General features: G+C 55.4%; 1 protein-coding gene across 4 annotated transcripts in view; it reads left to right on the forward strand.

Annotated features, from left to right (window-relative positions):
- The window catches only part of CASKIN1 (CASK interacting protein 1), a 63928-nt gene that overhangs the window by 33930 nt on the left and 13656 nt on the right, over positions 1–16342 (forward strand). For 2 of the 4 annotated variants that reach the window (XM_078381425.1, XM_072982350.2), the window contains exons 2-11: positions 4836–4887; positions 7714–7811; positions 8439–8584; positions 8950–9045; positions 9305–9435; positions 11195–11303; positions 11667–11775; positions 12642–12736; positions 13357–13474; positions 13833–14096. In XM_078381425.1, the coding sequence (XP_078237551.1) occupies positions 4836–4887; positions 7714–7811; positions 8439–8584; positions 8950–9045; positions 9305–9435; positions 11195–11303; positions 11667–11775; positions 12642–12736; positions 13357–13474; positions 13833–14096 (1218 nt within the window). The remainder of the gene's footprint in view (positions 1–4835; positions 4888–7713; positions 7812–8438; positions 8585–8949; positions 9046–9304; positions 9436–11194; positions 11304–11666; positions 11776–12641; positions 12737–13356; positions 13475–13832; positions 14097–16342) is intronic. The other 2 variants (XM_078381426.1, XM_072982352.2) reach the window with 1 other exon arrangement.

The following is a 16342-nucleotide window of genomic DNA, read 5'->3' on the forward strand; positions in this document are numbered from 1 at the left end:
AATTGGAGCTTGGCTTTTAATGGCCCACTGGTGGCATTCTATACTTTGACTCTAGGACTGGGACTTTGTGGGAGTGAATTTAGTCTACCCTGCAGGGTCGTAAGGAGCATAAAATGGGAACAGTGGTAAAAAAAATTGTGTGTTGATCTGAATGCATCATATAACAACGTACAGTAGGTGACTGTGGGGGGATTGGTTCCAAGCTCCCCCCCCCCTTGCGGGTGCCAAAAAACGTGGAAGTACTGAACACTATACATTGCGTGGTCACTCTCTCCCTCTGGTAGCAAGTTCTGGTAAATACATATAAATACATATTTATGAGTTTTTTTAAAATTTAACATCTCCAGGTAGCGGATAAGTGGATCAGCAGATATGGATCCCGTGGCAGGGATGTGTGTGTATCCTTCTGTACTGAGAAACATTGGCTGATGTTCTGTCCCTGCCTACCAAGAGGATGTCCACGAGGTTCTGTGGCGTGTTCTCTGACGGTACCCTTCTAGTCCCTCCAGTTCCACGAAACCAGCTGCACGGGCTCGGAACGAGCACACGCTCCTTTACGAGGCCGGCAGCCAATGGGTTGGGTGTCCTTTCTGCTGAGGATTGTGCCCCTTGGAACAAAAGCAGGGGCTGGTAAATCTCTCCAGGGAGCTGACATTCCTGATTTGGGGTGATTTTTTTTGTGGTTTTTTTAAAAAGCCATTTTAGGTTTTAAAAGCTGGATAATTAGTAGCTGCTTGTAGAGAATTAAACAGGCTGAATAATAATCTATTAGGCGCTTCTCATCGTCTGTTCTTTTCTTCTTCTTTTACCAAAAAAACAAAAGAAAAACAACAACAAAATCACCAACCGCCACCCTGTTAGCATTTCCCTCCCGTCCGTGCACTTGTGCACAGGCATGAATGTTTATTAGACAGCCCCTTGTTAGATGATGAACAGATAAACCCTCAGCTGGGATGTGACATGTTTTAAAGATGCAGCGATAGGAGGTTTCCAATGTTTCTGGCTTGTTAGGTTTCAGCCTCCTTGGCTGAATTAGAGAGCCCGCCATGGCCCACGGGGACCTCTTTTAAGGTGTCTTCCGTGGCACACGGTGCCTGGCATGAGGGGGTCAGGCCCCCATCCGACCCCAGGATGGCTGGCGGAGGGGCAAAGCGGCAGGGAGGGGTGGTGGTGGTGATGGTCAGCTTGAACTTTTGGCCTTTGGGGAGGAGGGGGAGGCTGGCTGGCAAAAAGCCTGTCCACGGCTTGCAAAAGGCAACAGAGCCGTGAGGAGGCAGGCTCGGCTGGCTAGGCATTTGTGAACAGGTACAGAGACAATCCATGCCAAAACCTGGCACCAGATTTTTGGGCGGCGAGAGGGTTTCGTGGACGAGGGGCCATGACAGGGTCTCCCTTTCTGAGAGCAGCAGCCGACGCTGCCTTCTTCCTCTGTGCTGTGCCCGCCACCGTCCCTCTGCGGGCCCTGAGAGATGCAGCCTTGTCGGGTGACCCCCCCAGGCACGGTGGCGTGGAGGGGTTTCATCCTTCTTCCCCCGCCCTGCGGCTGGTTTCCTTGGGGAGGCTTTGTGGAGGCAGTAAAGGAGAAGTGTCAGGATCAAGAGGTGCCTAGCTGAGGGGGGGGGGCATCACAAGGGTCCCCCTTCAAAGCCCAGCCCTGCCCTCTCTCGACGTTGGCCCTGCTGCAGGGCTGTGCAGAGGGAGCGTTCTTGAGCTGCCCTCTCGAGCGGCTTGCGTCCTCCGCCCTGTCCGGTCCCTCCTGGATGCTCCCCCGTTCATCAGCATTTCTCGCTCCCATTGGTATGCATCGAGGGGCATCGGTACCCCTCCCTGCCAAAAGTCCCCTCCCTCCCGAGCTTAGATACGAACATTCAATCAGGCTTTAATGGGCTCCTAGAATCTCTAATTAAGCGCCAGCCGGTCTTGGAGAAGCTTGGAAGGGAGCCACTGGAGTGCCTCCAAAGCAAGATCGGGCGGGGGGGGGGAGAAGAGAAGATGGAGGAGGAGGTCCGGCTACTCCGGCCAAAGGCAGGCCGAGTGGTCAGTCCTTCTCGCAGCCCTGCTACTGGATCCCGGGGAGTTTGGCTGGGCTTGGCCATGAGGGTGGCCGTTCTGCAGGACTCTCAAGGCCTGGTGTGGGTTTTTTTGGGGGGGGTGGAGTCGTGGGGGTTTGGGGTCCATGCGGGTCATCCCAGACACCTTGCTGCTAGCTGGATCCTTGCATCCATGGGTGATTTCCGAGCGGGGCCTTCTGGGCTGTGTTACAGGTTGATTTTTCCCCCTGTTCCATAGCAGATTCTCCAGCAATCGGCATTTCTGCTTCATGGCACAGCAGCCGACACTGACGTGGGTCTCCAGAAGGTGCGCCTGGGCCTGCTGACCGTAACCAGGTGGCCACTTGGGGAGGTGGGGGAGGGAAAGAGAGAAAGGAATCTCCCCTCTCCTCACCCCCCCAGCCTGCTCGTTTCCCAGACCCCCCACCCACCCACCCAGCGTTGCTCTTCCTTAATGTCACCGTGTTGACCAGCCAAGCGACAAGATCAGGCAGGGTTTTCTTGCTGCAGAAAAGTGAGAGAGTGCCTCTTGGGAGATTATGCTTGGGGGGGTGGGGGGGACTGCCGTGTGCCACCACATCTGTGTCCGTGGGACCTCAGATGACCTCTGATGCAGAACCACCCCGCCTCAGCGATCGGCTGGCAGGGTGTGCATTGCTGTGGAAGCGGTGGCTGTGGAGGACGGCGTTCAGCAGCCCATCCTTTCCGGGTCATTTTTCAAGCGGAGTATTTTTGCACCGTCCCCAAGTTGGCATCCACATGGCATTGGCTGGTCTCAAGGAGCGGGGGGGGGGAGAGGGGAAGCTCCCCTGTGGGTCCCCGTCGGCTTCTCACTAGGCCATGGCCGTTCATTTTCCTGCCATGAGGGCTAGGAACTTGGCTTGCCCAAGGACAGACGGAGTGCCGCCGCAGAGCACAGCTGGCTCTGGGCTCTTCGTGTGGATGTGGCTCAGATGATGTGCAGTGGCGCGCTGCGGTGGCGCGGCTTCTCTCCTGCAGGTGTGGCATGAGCAGATGGATCCGGCTGGCTGGGAGCTTCGCTTGCCGGTGTGTCTCTGGTGGCCAAAGCAATCAAGCTGCTAAATTCAGAGAAGCTGGCCTCTTTGCTGCTTGTCTTCCAAGTGGGCGGCTGCTCCCTCGGCTGGCTGGCTGGCTCACAACCCCTCCGCTCCCCCTCCTTCGTCTATCTCCCCCCCCCCCCCGTCCAAGGGATCCCAGCTTCACCTGTCTAGGGATGCGCCATGCCTGGGAATCCTTCCGCCTTGGGCACCTCTGGGTTCACTTGGCCTGAGGGCATCCTGTGGGCCTTGAAAACTGGACCGGGGGGGGGGGGGACACCTTGGAACAGGACACGGAGGCTTCTCAGCAGGATGACAAAAATGGTGTTCCATCCACACCGGGGGTGGTGGTGGCTGTGATTGAGTGGGACGTGCTGGAGTGCTCCTCCTTAACTGGCCGGCCAGGCCTTCCGTGTGAAGGAGACGGAGGGCCATGCTCTGCTTCGTACCCTGTTTCCCAGGCCCTCTTCTGCCTTCTGTTCTCCGGGAAAGAACAAGGCCCCCATCCGATTGCACTTGATGCCCTTCCCGTCCGCCTGACCGGAAGGGTTAGGATTGAAAGGCTGTGGCTGCACATGCCCAGTCGCGGAGCGGGTCCCGTGGCCCTGATTTCCTAAGACTAGATTGTTTGGAAGCTGTCCTTCATCGCTTCGGAGTGAGCGAAGGGGTCGTAGAGCCCCACTTTACCCTGGTAGCACTCTGTAAACATGCACGTATTAAAAAAAATTGAGCCTTGCTGGGCAGGGGTTAAACTGCAGCCCTGCAGCCAAGACTCTGCTCATGTCCTGAGTGCAAATCCAATGGGCTCGGGAGGCTGGCTGAAGGTTGACTTGCAACTCTTGGTTTCCAGAAGAGAGTCGAGATCTGTATGCTCACCCTGGGGCTTTCCGTAAAGGCATCCCTAGATGAGTCTGGAGCTTCTGGCATCCCTTAGCCCCCCCTTTGTGGCTCCTTTTGCTTTTTGGTACCACTGGGTGATAGACATGGTGGCATTGGCTGGTGGACACCCCCTTTCATCGCGTGAATGCTGGGAAGGGGCAGGAAGGAAGACTGGGTGGCGATGTGTGTGTGTGTTTGTGTGTGTGTGTGAGAGAGAGAGAGAGACCTTACCCCCATGGTTCCATAAATTATTCTGCTCCCACCTCTTCCGTCTTGGTGGCAAGACATTCACCCTTGCCAGGCCAGTTGGCTTTTGGATGAGGAAGGAGGAGGTTCCGGTTCTTTGCTTCAGATTAGAGATGTCTTTGGCGGTTCTCAAACAAGCAGGATCAACACCTTCTGGATGAACGTGTGGGCTGGCATCCCGTTGCTTTGAGACACCCACGTTTTCTGCATGTTTAGTATACTTCTGGTCTTTAAAAAAAGAGAGAGCCCTATTTAGAATTGCTTATTTTTAAAGAAACAATCCTTTGGAGAGAGAAAACTCAGTCTCTGGAGCTGCAGAGTCAGAGGTTGGGTGTTTGATTCTTGCCCCCCCCCCCCACGGGGCCTCCTTGACAGGGGCTGGACTGGATGATCCAGAGGGTCCCTCTTCCAGCTCTGCAGTTCTCAGAGGATGAGGATGATTAAGATGATAGAGCAGTAATCCTGCTCAGCTGGGTGTCTGAGCTCCAGGCGTCTTAACTCGTGTGCCCGGGCAGCTTTGCGCCCGGCATGTTTCTCCAGCCACGGCAAGGGCGATTCCCAAATCTTGGTGAAAGATTTTGTATTTTTCCCCCCTCTGCAGAGCTGCTGGGATCAGCCAAGAAGGTGAACGTGAATTTCCAAGACACTGATGGGTGAGTAGCTGCCGTCTGCGCGTGGCTGAGCATGCCAAGAGCATGGGGGTGTGTGGGGGGGGGGTGTTGGGGTGCCTTTGTGTGCACGTGCCTCAGATCCTTTGCCATCGGGATGGGACTAGAGAGTGATGGAGAGGAATCTGGAGTTCCCGTTACTTGTGAACCCCCACCCCCACCCCTTTTGTTGCCTGCATACAGGTTTGTCCAGGCAGGAGAACCTGGAAGCCCGAATATTTCTTTTTAATTGCATTCCATTCCACGGTTCCTTTGAGGGTCACTGTCCCCACCCTCTGTTTTACTTTATGTTCAAAATCGTGTTGTTGAGATCGCCGGAGCTGCCTGGGAATTCGCACTGGTTTCTCTGTCTGCCTGACCCTGCACCACAAAGGTTTTTGCTGGGGGGAAGAAAGAGGCAGACCGGAGAGGAGAGTTTCAACTGGCTAAATATGTATTTTTAATTTATCTTGTCAAATAGATTCCCCCCCCCCGAACCTCCCCAAGGGTTTAACCAAAGTCTGTTTTTCCCTTGCTTGGAGACGTTCTGGGTCTCTCTGCAAACGCCAGCAGCCGCGGTTTGGGGGGGCAGCCGGCAGGGGTGCAGAAGAAGCAGGCCTTGAATAATAATAATAATAATAATAATAATAATAATAATAATAATAATAATAATAATAATAATAATAATAATAATAATAATAATAATAAAACCAAAATATGACGACCACCCGACCGGGGCAAAGGGGTTTCCTCTTCGCCTGCTTCTTGCCCCTATCCAAGAGCTCCCCCCCCCACTTTGTCCATCTTTTGTTTGTTTTTTTCTCGTCTTGATCAAGGGACATCCCTCCCCAAGTGGGAACGGAGGGGTGTGTGTGTGTGTGTGTGTGTGTCCTCTCTCTCTCTCTCGCCCTCGGAGCCTTGTTCCCAGGCCAGCGCTCATGGCCACGGGCTGGCACCCCGCCTGGGGCTGCTTCCTCTCTCCCCCCCCCCCCCCCGGGCTTTTCTCTGTGTCTTCTCTGGCCTTTCAGAGGAACAGAGGCGGGTCTGTCCCTCGCTTGGGCAGGTGCGCGCCTTCTCTCTCTCTCTCTCTTTCTCTCCTTTCAAGGCGCACAGCCGCCGGAGAAAATGCATCTTTGCTGAAAGATGGGAGCGGGCGGGGGGCAAAAACTGGCTGCAGCCTGGCGAGGAAGGGAGGGAGGGGGGGGGCTCCGTGGAGCTCTGTGCCAGCCTTGCCCTCCTCTGGCCAGCCGGGAGGGGGGGGAGAGGAGGGTTCGGGGGGGGGGCTCCCGCATGCCAGCGCCAGGGGCGCTCCGGGTGCAGCCCGTTCTTTCCGCGGCTCGAAAGGCTGGCCCTGCCGTGACGTCACGGAATGCTCCGCGGGGAAGAGCGCGCGAGGGAGGGTCCGTCGGCTCCGGTCCATTTGCAACGATTGTGCCCAGCCGTGGCACCCGCGGCCCCCGTCGGTGGGCACGCGTGTGTGTTGCGCGTCTCCGGGTCAACGTTTCCCTGTGTTCCTGTGTTATAAAAGGACACCCGGGCAGCCTCGTTCCTCCCGTGGAGGGGCCCCTCCCGCAGGGAGCCCCTGCTGCCCTCCAACACCCCCCCCCCCCGAAATCCCTGGGGATGCAGGAAAAAAAAGGCAGGCTTCCAAACCCCTTTCCTGGAAAGAGCCCAAGAGGCGGGTCTGTCTCGGGCCATCTCTGGGGAGGCTTATGTGGGTGGGTTGGAGGGACACGGCAGCCCTGCCAGCCCTCCCCCCCCCCCGCCCAGCCCTCCTTCCCGCTCCTGTCCCTAAATCACAGCATTCCTGGGCCCTTCCAGGAATCCTCCTCTGGTTTACATCTGCAGCAGCCGGTCCGTCCAGCGCTTTTATGGGCATGTCTGGAGAGCAGGCAGGGTCTGTGTTTCTTCCCAAAAATGCTGGGTCTGAGCAATGATCTTGAGGCACCGGATAACAGGCAGCAGCGGGGTCTTCAGAGGGAGCCAAGGAGGCCAGCTTTGCCGGTACAATTCACCCCCCACCCCAGGCCCTGCCCCCCAAGACCTCTTGAAAGGGGGTGGAAGGAACAATGGGTCAACGTCCCAAGAGAAAATGGTCTGGAACAGGTTCTTTACCTGAGAAGACGATAACATGCCACTAAAACTAAGGAAGGACTTTGAGAATTCTCATTCTCCATGTGACCCCTGTGTATTCTTAGTTTATTTGACTATTTATTTAATTTAAAATATTTTTACCCTGCCTTGTTCCTTTAAAAAAAGGACCCAAAGCAGCTGACAACATTAAAAGACAGTATTTAAACCCCCAAAACGCAAGCATACAAAGACTACAATGTTGTCCGGACACGGAATTGTGGACTTATCAGTAACAAAGAAAGAAAAGATGGAAGGATTTGAAAAGTGGGCTTTTTTTAATCGCAGGGTGAGGAGAGAATTCTTAGGTAGAGAGGGTGACTGCCAAAGAAATACCAAGATGAATGAATAGTGGTGAAGAAAATACAAGACCTGTAAAAGACAGAAAGCTAGAACACTTTGGTTGCGCATTAAGAAACCAGAAGTACAAATTGTTATAGTGGCCCATGCAAGAACAAGTGGAGGAAGGAGAACGTGGAAGACTGGTTTGGAAGGGGGAAAAAATTGGTTGTTCAGAGCTTTCATGTGCAAAGACATGTTAGCCCTGGTGACCTTGAGCCTCTGATAGGAAGGAGCGAAACAAAAAATCACACCAGCCCAGGAAAAGAGTCCCTCCCCAGTCAAACAAAGTATGGATAGCATGCAAGGTTGCAAATCAAGCTCTTAACTGACCCCTCTTTTTTTGCACCCTCTCCACCCCAGGTTCTCGGCCTTGCACCACGCTGCCCTCAACGGCAACACGGAACTCATCCTGCTGCTGCTGGAGGCTCAGGCGGCGGTGGATATCAAGGACAACAAAGGCAAGCAGGGACGCGTAGGGTGGGCCACCCGGGGCCTGGCGAGAGGGGTGGGGCTTGTGAAAAGTAGGTGGGGCTTATCGGGGATCACAGATGGCGTGCAGGTGGGGTGTGGAAGGGGGGGGGACTGGATGATGATGGTAGATTGTGCCACTTCCCAAATCTAAAACAAACAACAAAATCTAAAAAGCCCAAGAGGTGAACCTCACAAAGTGCAGAAGGCGAGAGATGGGCTGAGGTTCAAAACGGCATACGTGAGGTGCCGAGCCACGTCCTGTGTTTTGAGCCTTGGGACCTCTTCATGACATGAATCGGAAATAAATTCGGAACACGCCATTCAATGCGTGGGACCTTCATGTTCCTTGCAAACAGCATCATAGGCCATGTCCTTGCTTGGCAGACTGACTTTGGTTTGTACAAACTGCCATTTCCTCTATTCAGACAAACTGTGGTTTGTTCCAAGCTTGTGGCTGTACGCTTGGGTGCTCCTCTCCCACCTTCCCTTGGGAAGTTTGCTTTTCCTTTTGGAGTGAGCGGTGCCCTCCTCCACCCTCCCGGGACTGGATGGTATGCTGATCTCCCCCCCCCCTCAATTTCTCGTCCTCACTCTTTTCCCCTCTGCTCCTTCAGGGATGCGACCTTTGCACTACGCTGCCTGGCAAGGGAAAAAGGAGCCCATGAAGCTGGTGCTGAAGGCCGGCTCGTCTGTGAACGTCCAGTCTGATGAAGGGCAGATCCCACTGCACCTGGCTGCGCAGCACGGGCACTACGATGTGGTAAGATTGGGTGGGGAGCTGCCCTCTGCTCCTCACAAGGTTGGCTTTTTAGGGGGGGGGAGAGCCTTTCCTGAGCCCAGGAAAATCTCTCTCTCTCTCTCTCTCTCTTTTTTTTTGCTCCTGGATGTTTTTGGGTGTCGCCTGTTCTTTTGCATAGAGGAGGGTCACCTTCTCTCAAAGCCCGACTCAAAAAAATCAAAACTGGAAAACGGACCTTGGCTCTCTTCCTGTTTAGATTGTTTTCCTACAGTGGCTGTGGATTGGTACTCCGAAAGGCTAACTCTTTCCCCTCTCTGCATGATGGAGAGGATCTGCTTGGCTTTTTCCTCTCTCCTTTTACCTCCCTCTCTTTCTTTCCCCTACAGTCCGAGATGCTCCTTCAGCACCAATCTAACCCCTGCATCCTGGACAACTCCGGCAAGACTCCTCTGGACCTGGCGTGCGAGTTTGGGCGTGTTGGGGTAAGTGTGGCCCATGGGTAAATGTGCCCTGGTGGAAAAGGCGGCCAGATGTTGGCGGGGGGGGAGCGTGCACGGCATTCTCCAAGGCAAGCTCTAAGGAGCCAGTGTCCATTTGGGAGCAACCCACTGGTTTTTGGACACCATCCCAGGTGTGCTCCCCTCACCACCCTTCCCTGCTTCCTCCCTGCCCTGGGAGGGGCAGGTGCTTTGGCATCTCCATCTGGGGCACCCCCTCCAGCCTCTCCTCTTGGCCCCACAGGTGGTGCAGCTGCTTTTGAGCAGCAACATGTGTGCTGCCCTCCTGGAGCCCAAGCCGGGGGACATCACCGACCCCAACGGGACCAGCCCTTTGCACCTGGCCGCCAAGAACGGGCACATTGACATCATCCGGTGGGTCCCTCCTCTCCTTGCTCCTGGAGACGTTGCAGCCGGGAGGCGTGTGCAGATGCTGGGGGCGGTGGGCGGCGGGACAAACGCTAAGGAAGAGCCGGGGTCCTTTCCTAAAAGGGTGGCTTTTGGGGGGGGAAGGGGCTGCTCCCCACATCCCAGCCTCAAGTTTTTCCACCGCCAGGAGGACCCGGTCTAGAGGGGATTGCGTCGCTTGGTGTAATTTGGGGATGGGTCCTGATTCACCATCGAACGCCGTCGATGCACCTGAGCAATAGGCTTTAAATCCGATCGACTGCCCTCGTGATCTCAATCACGACTCAAGACTTGATTTAATAACGGGGAGAGGGGTGAGGGGCCGATGGGGGTTGATTCTGAACCCAGTGGGCACCCGCGGAGAAGGGAGCAGGATCCCTCCCCGACACCTTAAAGCAGCTCCTGCCCAAGGGCTCCCTCGCTGCTAGACTTGCACCCGCAACTCACAAAGCCCTGCTGCTCCTGACGGTCGGTCGGTGTGGATCTCTGACATCCCCCCCCCATCATCCTCTGTGCTCCCTTTCCACACAGAATTGTCCGCCGCCCCTGATTTCCTGCCAGGGTGTCAAAGGTTGAGATTGCAAATCCTCGCAAGGCTGGATCCAGGTTTCCTTTCTTGGGGAGGGAGGGAGGCTGGCTCGCTGGCTGGCTGCTGCTGCTTCAACCCAGGAGCCACCCGGGCCAGAAGGGGGTGGCTGTTCCCACCCGTCGGCTGCCCCCCCAGCACAGGATGGGCTTAATCTGGGACTTGCATCTCAGCACGAGATGTGAACCAGGCCGGCGCTAATCTTGTGCTCTGGCAGCTTGCGGGTGTCGGCCAGCCAGCCTCTTCCACGCCGCTGAGGGGGCTTCCGGTGGCTTGTCTGGATGCCATTCGGCCACAGATCAGGGTCCCCGATGGGAGGAGGTGGTGGGAGGAAAACAGGGCCCCCCTCCCCTCCCTTCCCTTTCCTGGTGGGGAGGGGGTCAGCACACTCAATGCAGAGAGGCAGGGAGTCTCGTGGGGGTGGGGGTGGTGAGGCCAGTCTGGATCCTGTTGCAGCCTCACCTCTTGTGAGATGAGCCGGGTCTCCTTTTTAATCCAAATGGCTTGAGGGCCGGAGTTTCCCAGCCTGCACTTCAGGGCAGCGATTCTTATGGGACTGATGCGACACAGGAGGCGGCTCGGAGGGTCCCGGGGGTGTGTGTTTCTCTAAGAAATGCCTCCCTCGAGGACCTTCCGGCTGATGCGATGTGCCACTTCTTCCCTGTATTATCTTCACAAATGCCGAAGCATCCGAAGGACCCCTGCCCAAATGTTTCCTTAAAACGGCAGCTGCAAATCCACCCGACTCACTCCTCATTCGCAAGCTGGACGCGTGAACGTGGTCGCAACTAAACAGAACCCGACGGAGAACTTCTGCTTTTATGGGCGCCCTTGCTCCTGTTTCCGGCTTCTCTGCACCCACCGTTGTCTTTTCCGGGGAGAGGGGGGCAGAGAGGTCTGTATGGGTCGGGGGCTTCCGTTTACAGCAAGCTTCCTGCCGCTGTTTTCCTGGTGGGAAAGGGATTCAGCCCCGGGCCATTTTACCTCCTAGCGGCACCTCTCCAGCAGCGCCTGTTGAGCTTCGGCCTGTCCGGCCCATCTCCTGTCGCCCAGGTGCTTCTGCCAAGATAGGGCTCCGAGCGCGCCAAGTGTCTGAGCCCTTCCTTCTCATTTCTGTCCCTCCCGCTTCCTTCCTCCAAGACTTCTCCTCCAGTCTGGGATTGACATCAACCGGCAAACCAAGGCTGGCACCGCCTTGCACGAAGCGGCGCTGTGTGGCAAGACCGAGGTGGTGCGCCTCCTCCTGGATGTAAGCGTGCCTCTCCCCCCCCTCCCCGTCACCTCTCCTGCTCGTCCTTCTGCACCCCTGGGATGGGTGGCCCCACTGCTTGACCCGAGAGCGTCTCTCGCCTACTCTGGGCAGCTGACACAAAATGCAAAAGCCCCCCCCCCCCAAAAAAAAGAGGCTGGTCTCTCCCTGTTGCTTGGAAAGGGGTTGTTAAGGGTGAGGGGGGGGGGGCGGGCTGTGCCTTGTCTTCCCAAACTATAGGACTGTCCCTGCTTCCTTTTTGCTCACGATTCGGCTCAGTGTTTGGGGCAGCCCTCCCTGGCAAAGCCCCCCCCCCAGGGCTCCCCGCACACCCTTCACACACACCCCATGTGTGCTTTGCAGAGTGGGATCAACGCCCACATCCGGAACACTTACAGCCAGACGGCGCTGGACATAGTGAACCAGTTCACAGCCACCCAAGCCAGCAAGGAGATCAAGCAGATGCTCCGAGGTGAGGAGGGAAGGCCTGCCTCGTGGCCTCGGCTTTTTTAGGGGAATGGGAAGTTTTTTGTGTGTGGGGGGGTGGCCCTTGTGAAGATGGCCAGGATACTTCCATTCTGCTCGTTGGTTCCGTTTGCTGTGGACTCGAGGGAAAAGGCAGGCGAAAGTCCCCTTTGGCCTCAGATATAGATACAGATATGTCAGGCCTGGGAATGAATCATCATGATCGTAAAATATCTACGATGCTTTGCCTCCCTCTAGTGGTACCAAATCTACGAAATGCAATCAGCATCCCAAATCCGGTGTTTTCTCTATACGCTCAAAGTGCTTCACGTCATGTTATTCCCCCCCCCCCCCAAATGGTTGTGATGGTTTTTCTGGGTCGCTATCCCTGTTCTGCTGATATATGGGCTACGGATGATGGCACAGCATCCGTTCACCTAGTTGGTTGCACCCTCATCCCCGTGGCTGACAGTTCTCACCCCTCGTTTTCCAGTTAGGACATTTATCCCATCTCTTGCAGTTGTCTCAGAACGGCCATCTTGACGTTCGAGCATTTAGCCGGCCGGCACAAATCTCAGCAAGGATTTGCAGCCGGTTGAGAATCCTGAAGCTTCTGCTTCAGACCCCATGGACCATCAAATCCGGCCCCGCTTAAGGAGGCACGGGCAGTTGGGGGGGGGACTCGAACCCCCAATCTTACAACTTGATTTCTGGGGGAACTGCACTCCCAGGGTCATGTTTCTTGGGCAAACAAGAATAAAAGAAATCAGTGGGTTCCCTCCCGCCCTTCTTCCTTGGGGGCCGTGATGCTCACCCAGGTAACAGGTTGTACACAACGGTCCGCACTTCTTCTTTGCTGTCTTCTCTCTTTAGATGCTTCTGCAGCCCTGCAGGTGAGGGCCGTGAAAGATTATTGCAACAATTATGACCTGACCAGCCTCAACGTGAAAGCCGGAGACATCATCACGGTGAGTCCCCTCTTGCGTCGTGTCTTCTGCCTCAGGGCAGCTGAGACCCACGAGGAGGAGGAGCGGGGTGGAAGACCGAGGCGCGAGCAGCGGAAGGCCGACCTCCTGGGACGGGCGGTGCTCAGGGTTCTTGGCGCCACCTGCCAGCACGCACGCCCGGCTGCCCCTTTCTGTGGCTGGAGGGGATTTGGGGGGTCTGAGCCCCCATCCAGCCGTGTACTGCTGCTGCCGCTGGCACGAAGTGTGATGTGAGGGTGTGCCTTTGAGCATGGGCAGAGCCCGTAACTGGAGGTGCCTGGATCTGAGACGAGGAAGAAGAAAGGCCGTCAAAAGACTACCTTTTGATCTGGATTCCTGCCCTGAGCAGGGGGTTGGACTTGGATGGCCTTAGAGATTCCTTCCAATGTCACAATTCTACGATGCCATGATCTTCTGAACCCGGGTTCAAGGAGGCACAGAAGGAGGCTTGAAGGTTCTCCTTTTGGGAAGCTGGTAAACACCAGCCCGGCTGGGGGGATCTTCGGCTCCTGCAAGGCTGTCCTCGCAGCTGACGCCGGTCCTTTCCTTTGCTCCCCCCCCAATCTCCCACACCCCCACCCCGCCTGCCCGCCCGCCTCCAGGTTTTGGAGCAGCACGCAGATGGTCGGTGGAAAGGCTGTATCCATGACAACCGGACCGGCAATGACCGCGTCGGCTACTTCCCATCCAGTCTGGTGGAAGCCATCAGCAAACGCACAGGCAAATGGCTGCTTCTCCCTCTGGGGCTCCTGCAGGGAAAAGGCTAGGATTTCTGCCCAAGGCAGTTTAGGGTAGAGAGGGGAGACTGGCCTGTGGGCTGGGGATGATGAGTGTTGTAATCCACTACCTCTGGAGGGAATCAGGTCAGGCGCACGTCATGCTCTTCTTGGCCAGTGGTTTTCGTCTGTGTTCCAAATTGGGGCCACGAGCCCCCCCCCCCCAAGAGCCCCTTCTGCATGACGGATGGCTGGCTGTTTGGGACCATGTGAGCCGCCAACCCTGGGACCGTCGCTGGAGGGATCGCCCAGCCGCGTCGTCTCTGCTTCACCTGACCTCTTGTTATCTTTCTCCCCGTCAGGTTCATGGGATGCGGGCCCTCCCCTGGGGCCGTTCCAAGCCATCTCCCTCCCGCTGGCTGGCCGGGCCTCGGTGCCCAACGGCCACTCCTGCCTCATCCTCTCCTCCTCCTCCTCTTCCTCCTCCATCATCACCACCTCCTTCACCTTCTCCCATCATCCGGTCCATTTCCTGCCTCCACCAAACCCCAGGCAACCTCTTTTCAGTTCCTTTGGCTACCACAGGCTCCCGCACGGGGCGGTGGAAGGGCCTGGCGCCGACCCAGGTAGACCATCCCTTGCTTTTACCATTCATTTTAAGTTTGCCCTTGATGTGCATTTGTTCCCAGCATGTATGTGCTTGTTTTGCTTTTCATCCTGCCCTTTATACCCACCTCTCCTTGCCGCGTGCAAATATTTGGGAACGAGTGTGTAAGGAAAATTGCTCCCGTTATCCTGTTTGTTAAGACTGTGCCAAGCGCCACTTGTTTGTAGGGAAGTAACGCAGCTTCCCTGGTCCAAGGCGTTTCGATTCCAAAGTTTAGGTCCATCATGGAAATCCTGCAAAGTGGGATTTAGCTTGAGGTCTGGGGTAGATGAAAGAGACCCTCAAACCAGGACCCTGATATACATGATCTCTGTTTGTAACCTAATCACGGAGTGTTGTTTGTAAGGTGGGTAGTAGCCTGTGGCTACCGTTTGCCTTTGAAAACACTCATATATCTCCTTGTGCCTTCTACACACGAGAAGTCCCAGCTGGGGCAGCCGTTTTTGCAGACCTCAGGACCAGCAGGGAATCAAACCCGGCTCTTAAGAAGAGGAGCAGAGATCTGAAAGTGCCGAAGCGCAAGGGAACAAAAATAGATGTGCAGGCTTTTGAAAACATGCATTTTTCCTCCCAGAGGGAACGTTTGTGTTTACTCCTTAGTATCAACTTCCATATACTGCTTGCAGAAGGAGTATAAACGGAGCATAAACCAGAATCTGCAACTGTTTTTTAGACAATGAAAAATTCTTTGGAGGTATAGTCTAGGGAAAAACGCCTCGTGTTTCTGTGCCTCTGGTGTAAACTTTCCCATTCTGGGCCACTCTCCAAAGCCGACTGCAGTAGGGCCACCAGCCTGAGAAAGTGTATTTGGGCTTCCCCCCCCCCCCTAAATGGAAGGGTTTGTGTGTGTTTGTGTGTGGTTCAGATTGTTGCAGGCCAGCCTTATTAAATTTAGGCAGGCGAGCTGAGACACATTTTATGCAAGGGGAAAAGGGGGCAAGCTTTTTTTTAAAGAAGTGAATATGAGTAAGCATTTAATGATCTGTGTACATATCTGGTTTTGAGTCTGTGATTGTTTTAATGATTCGGGGGCTGCTTTGAGTCCCGCCACCGGGGAGAAAGGCACACGAGTGTGTGCATGCATCCATCCATCCATCCATCCACCCCATTAGGGGCCCGAAGCATCACGTTTTGCTAGCAACAGGGTGCAAAGGGCTCTGTCAAGACCTTTGCCAGGAAAAAAAAAAAAAGAACGAGGGAAGGTTTTAAGCTCTGGACAGAGGCAGCAGAGTATATGGGAGCAGGCAGAAGAGGCCAGCTTTCAGTGAGGTGTTCCCGAAGCAGTGAAGATGGTGAGGGCCAACTGAGTGCAAGCCACGGGTGCATAAGCTTGCCTCTTTCCCTGCTTGGTGTGTGTGTGAGAGAGAGAGGGTACATCTGCATCCCACCTTCCTTAACCTCCCCCTCCCTTCCAAGCCCTCCCCACTCCTCCTTTTAGCCTCGGGACGTTTGTTCAAGAGGGCACACCAATGCCCCCAGCCCCCACCCCAAAAAACCCCCACTTGGTGCCAAAGGCCTCAGCGTGTTCCAACCTTGGTGGCATCTCCTTGTGAATGGAAAAGTTCCCGTTTCTCTAATCCAAGGTTGGGCAAATGTTAAGGGCCCACCTTCCAGCCCCGTCGGCCCCAAACCCTTGCAACTCTCCCCCTGCTGAAAGAAGAATCAAACAAGTTGCAGCTCCGAGTCTCCATCCTGCTTCATTTCTTACAAATGTGCACATCTGGAGACAAAACGAAGGCCCTGAAGATGGGGAGATGGCCTTGTTTGAAGGCAAAATTACCCTGCAGGGGGTTTCTACTCTGCAAACATAGCCTTTGAAGCCTTTGAAACTCCCAACCTTCCTTTAAGGGCTCCAGCTGTGGCAGAGGGGGGGGGGTCATCTCCATGAAATTAGGATTTATTTAGGGCACTTGGTCTGTTGCAGCAGTTTATTGCTACGGCTTGGTTGAAAAGGAAAAACGAGGAGGACCTGTTTTTAAAGGCTGGGAAGTCCTCATGGGCATGAAAAGCAGGTGGGCCCCCACGGTGGGGGTCTTTGGAGGCTAATGGCCCACAGCCCTGACGTGTGACTGGTGAAAAGGGCAGCTGGGGGGGTTATGCCAGGGTTTTCCTCTACCAGCCTTGCCCCGGTGTGAGCGAGCAGCAGAAACAGGGAGAGAGACTGTCATCTCCATGTTGTAAAACTTGGGCAGGAGATGCAGGATG

Source organism: Pogona vitticeps, chromosome 13, assembly GCF_051106095.1.
Source record: "Pogona vitticeps strain Pit_001003342236 chromosome 13, PviZW2.1, whole genome shotgun sequence".
Lineage (NCBI taxonomy): Eukaryota > Metazoa > Chordata > Lepidosauria > Squamata > Agamidae > Pogona > Pogona vitticeps.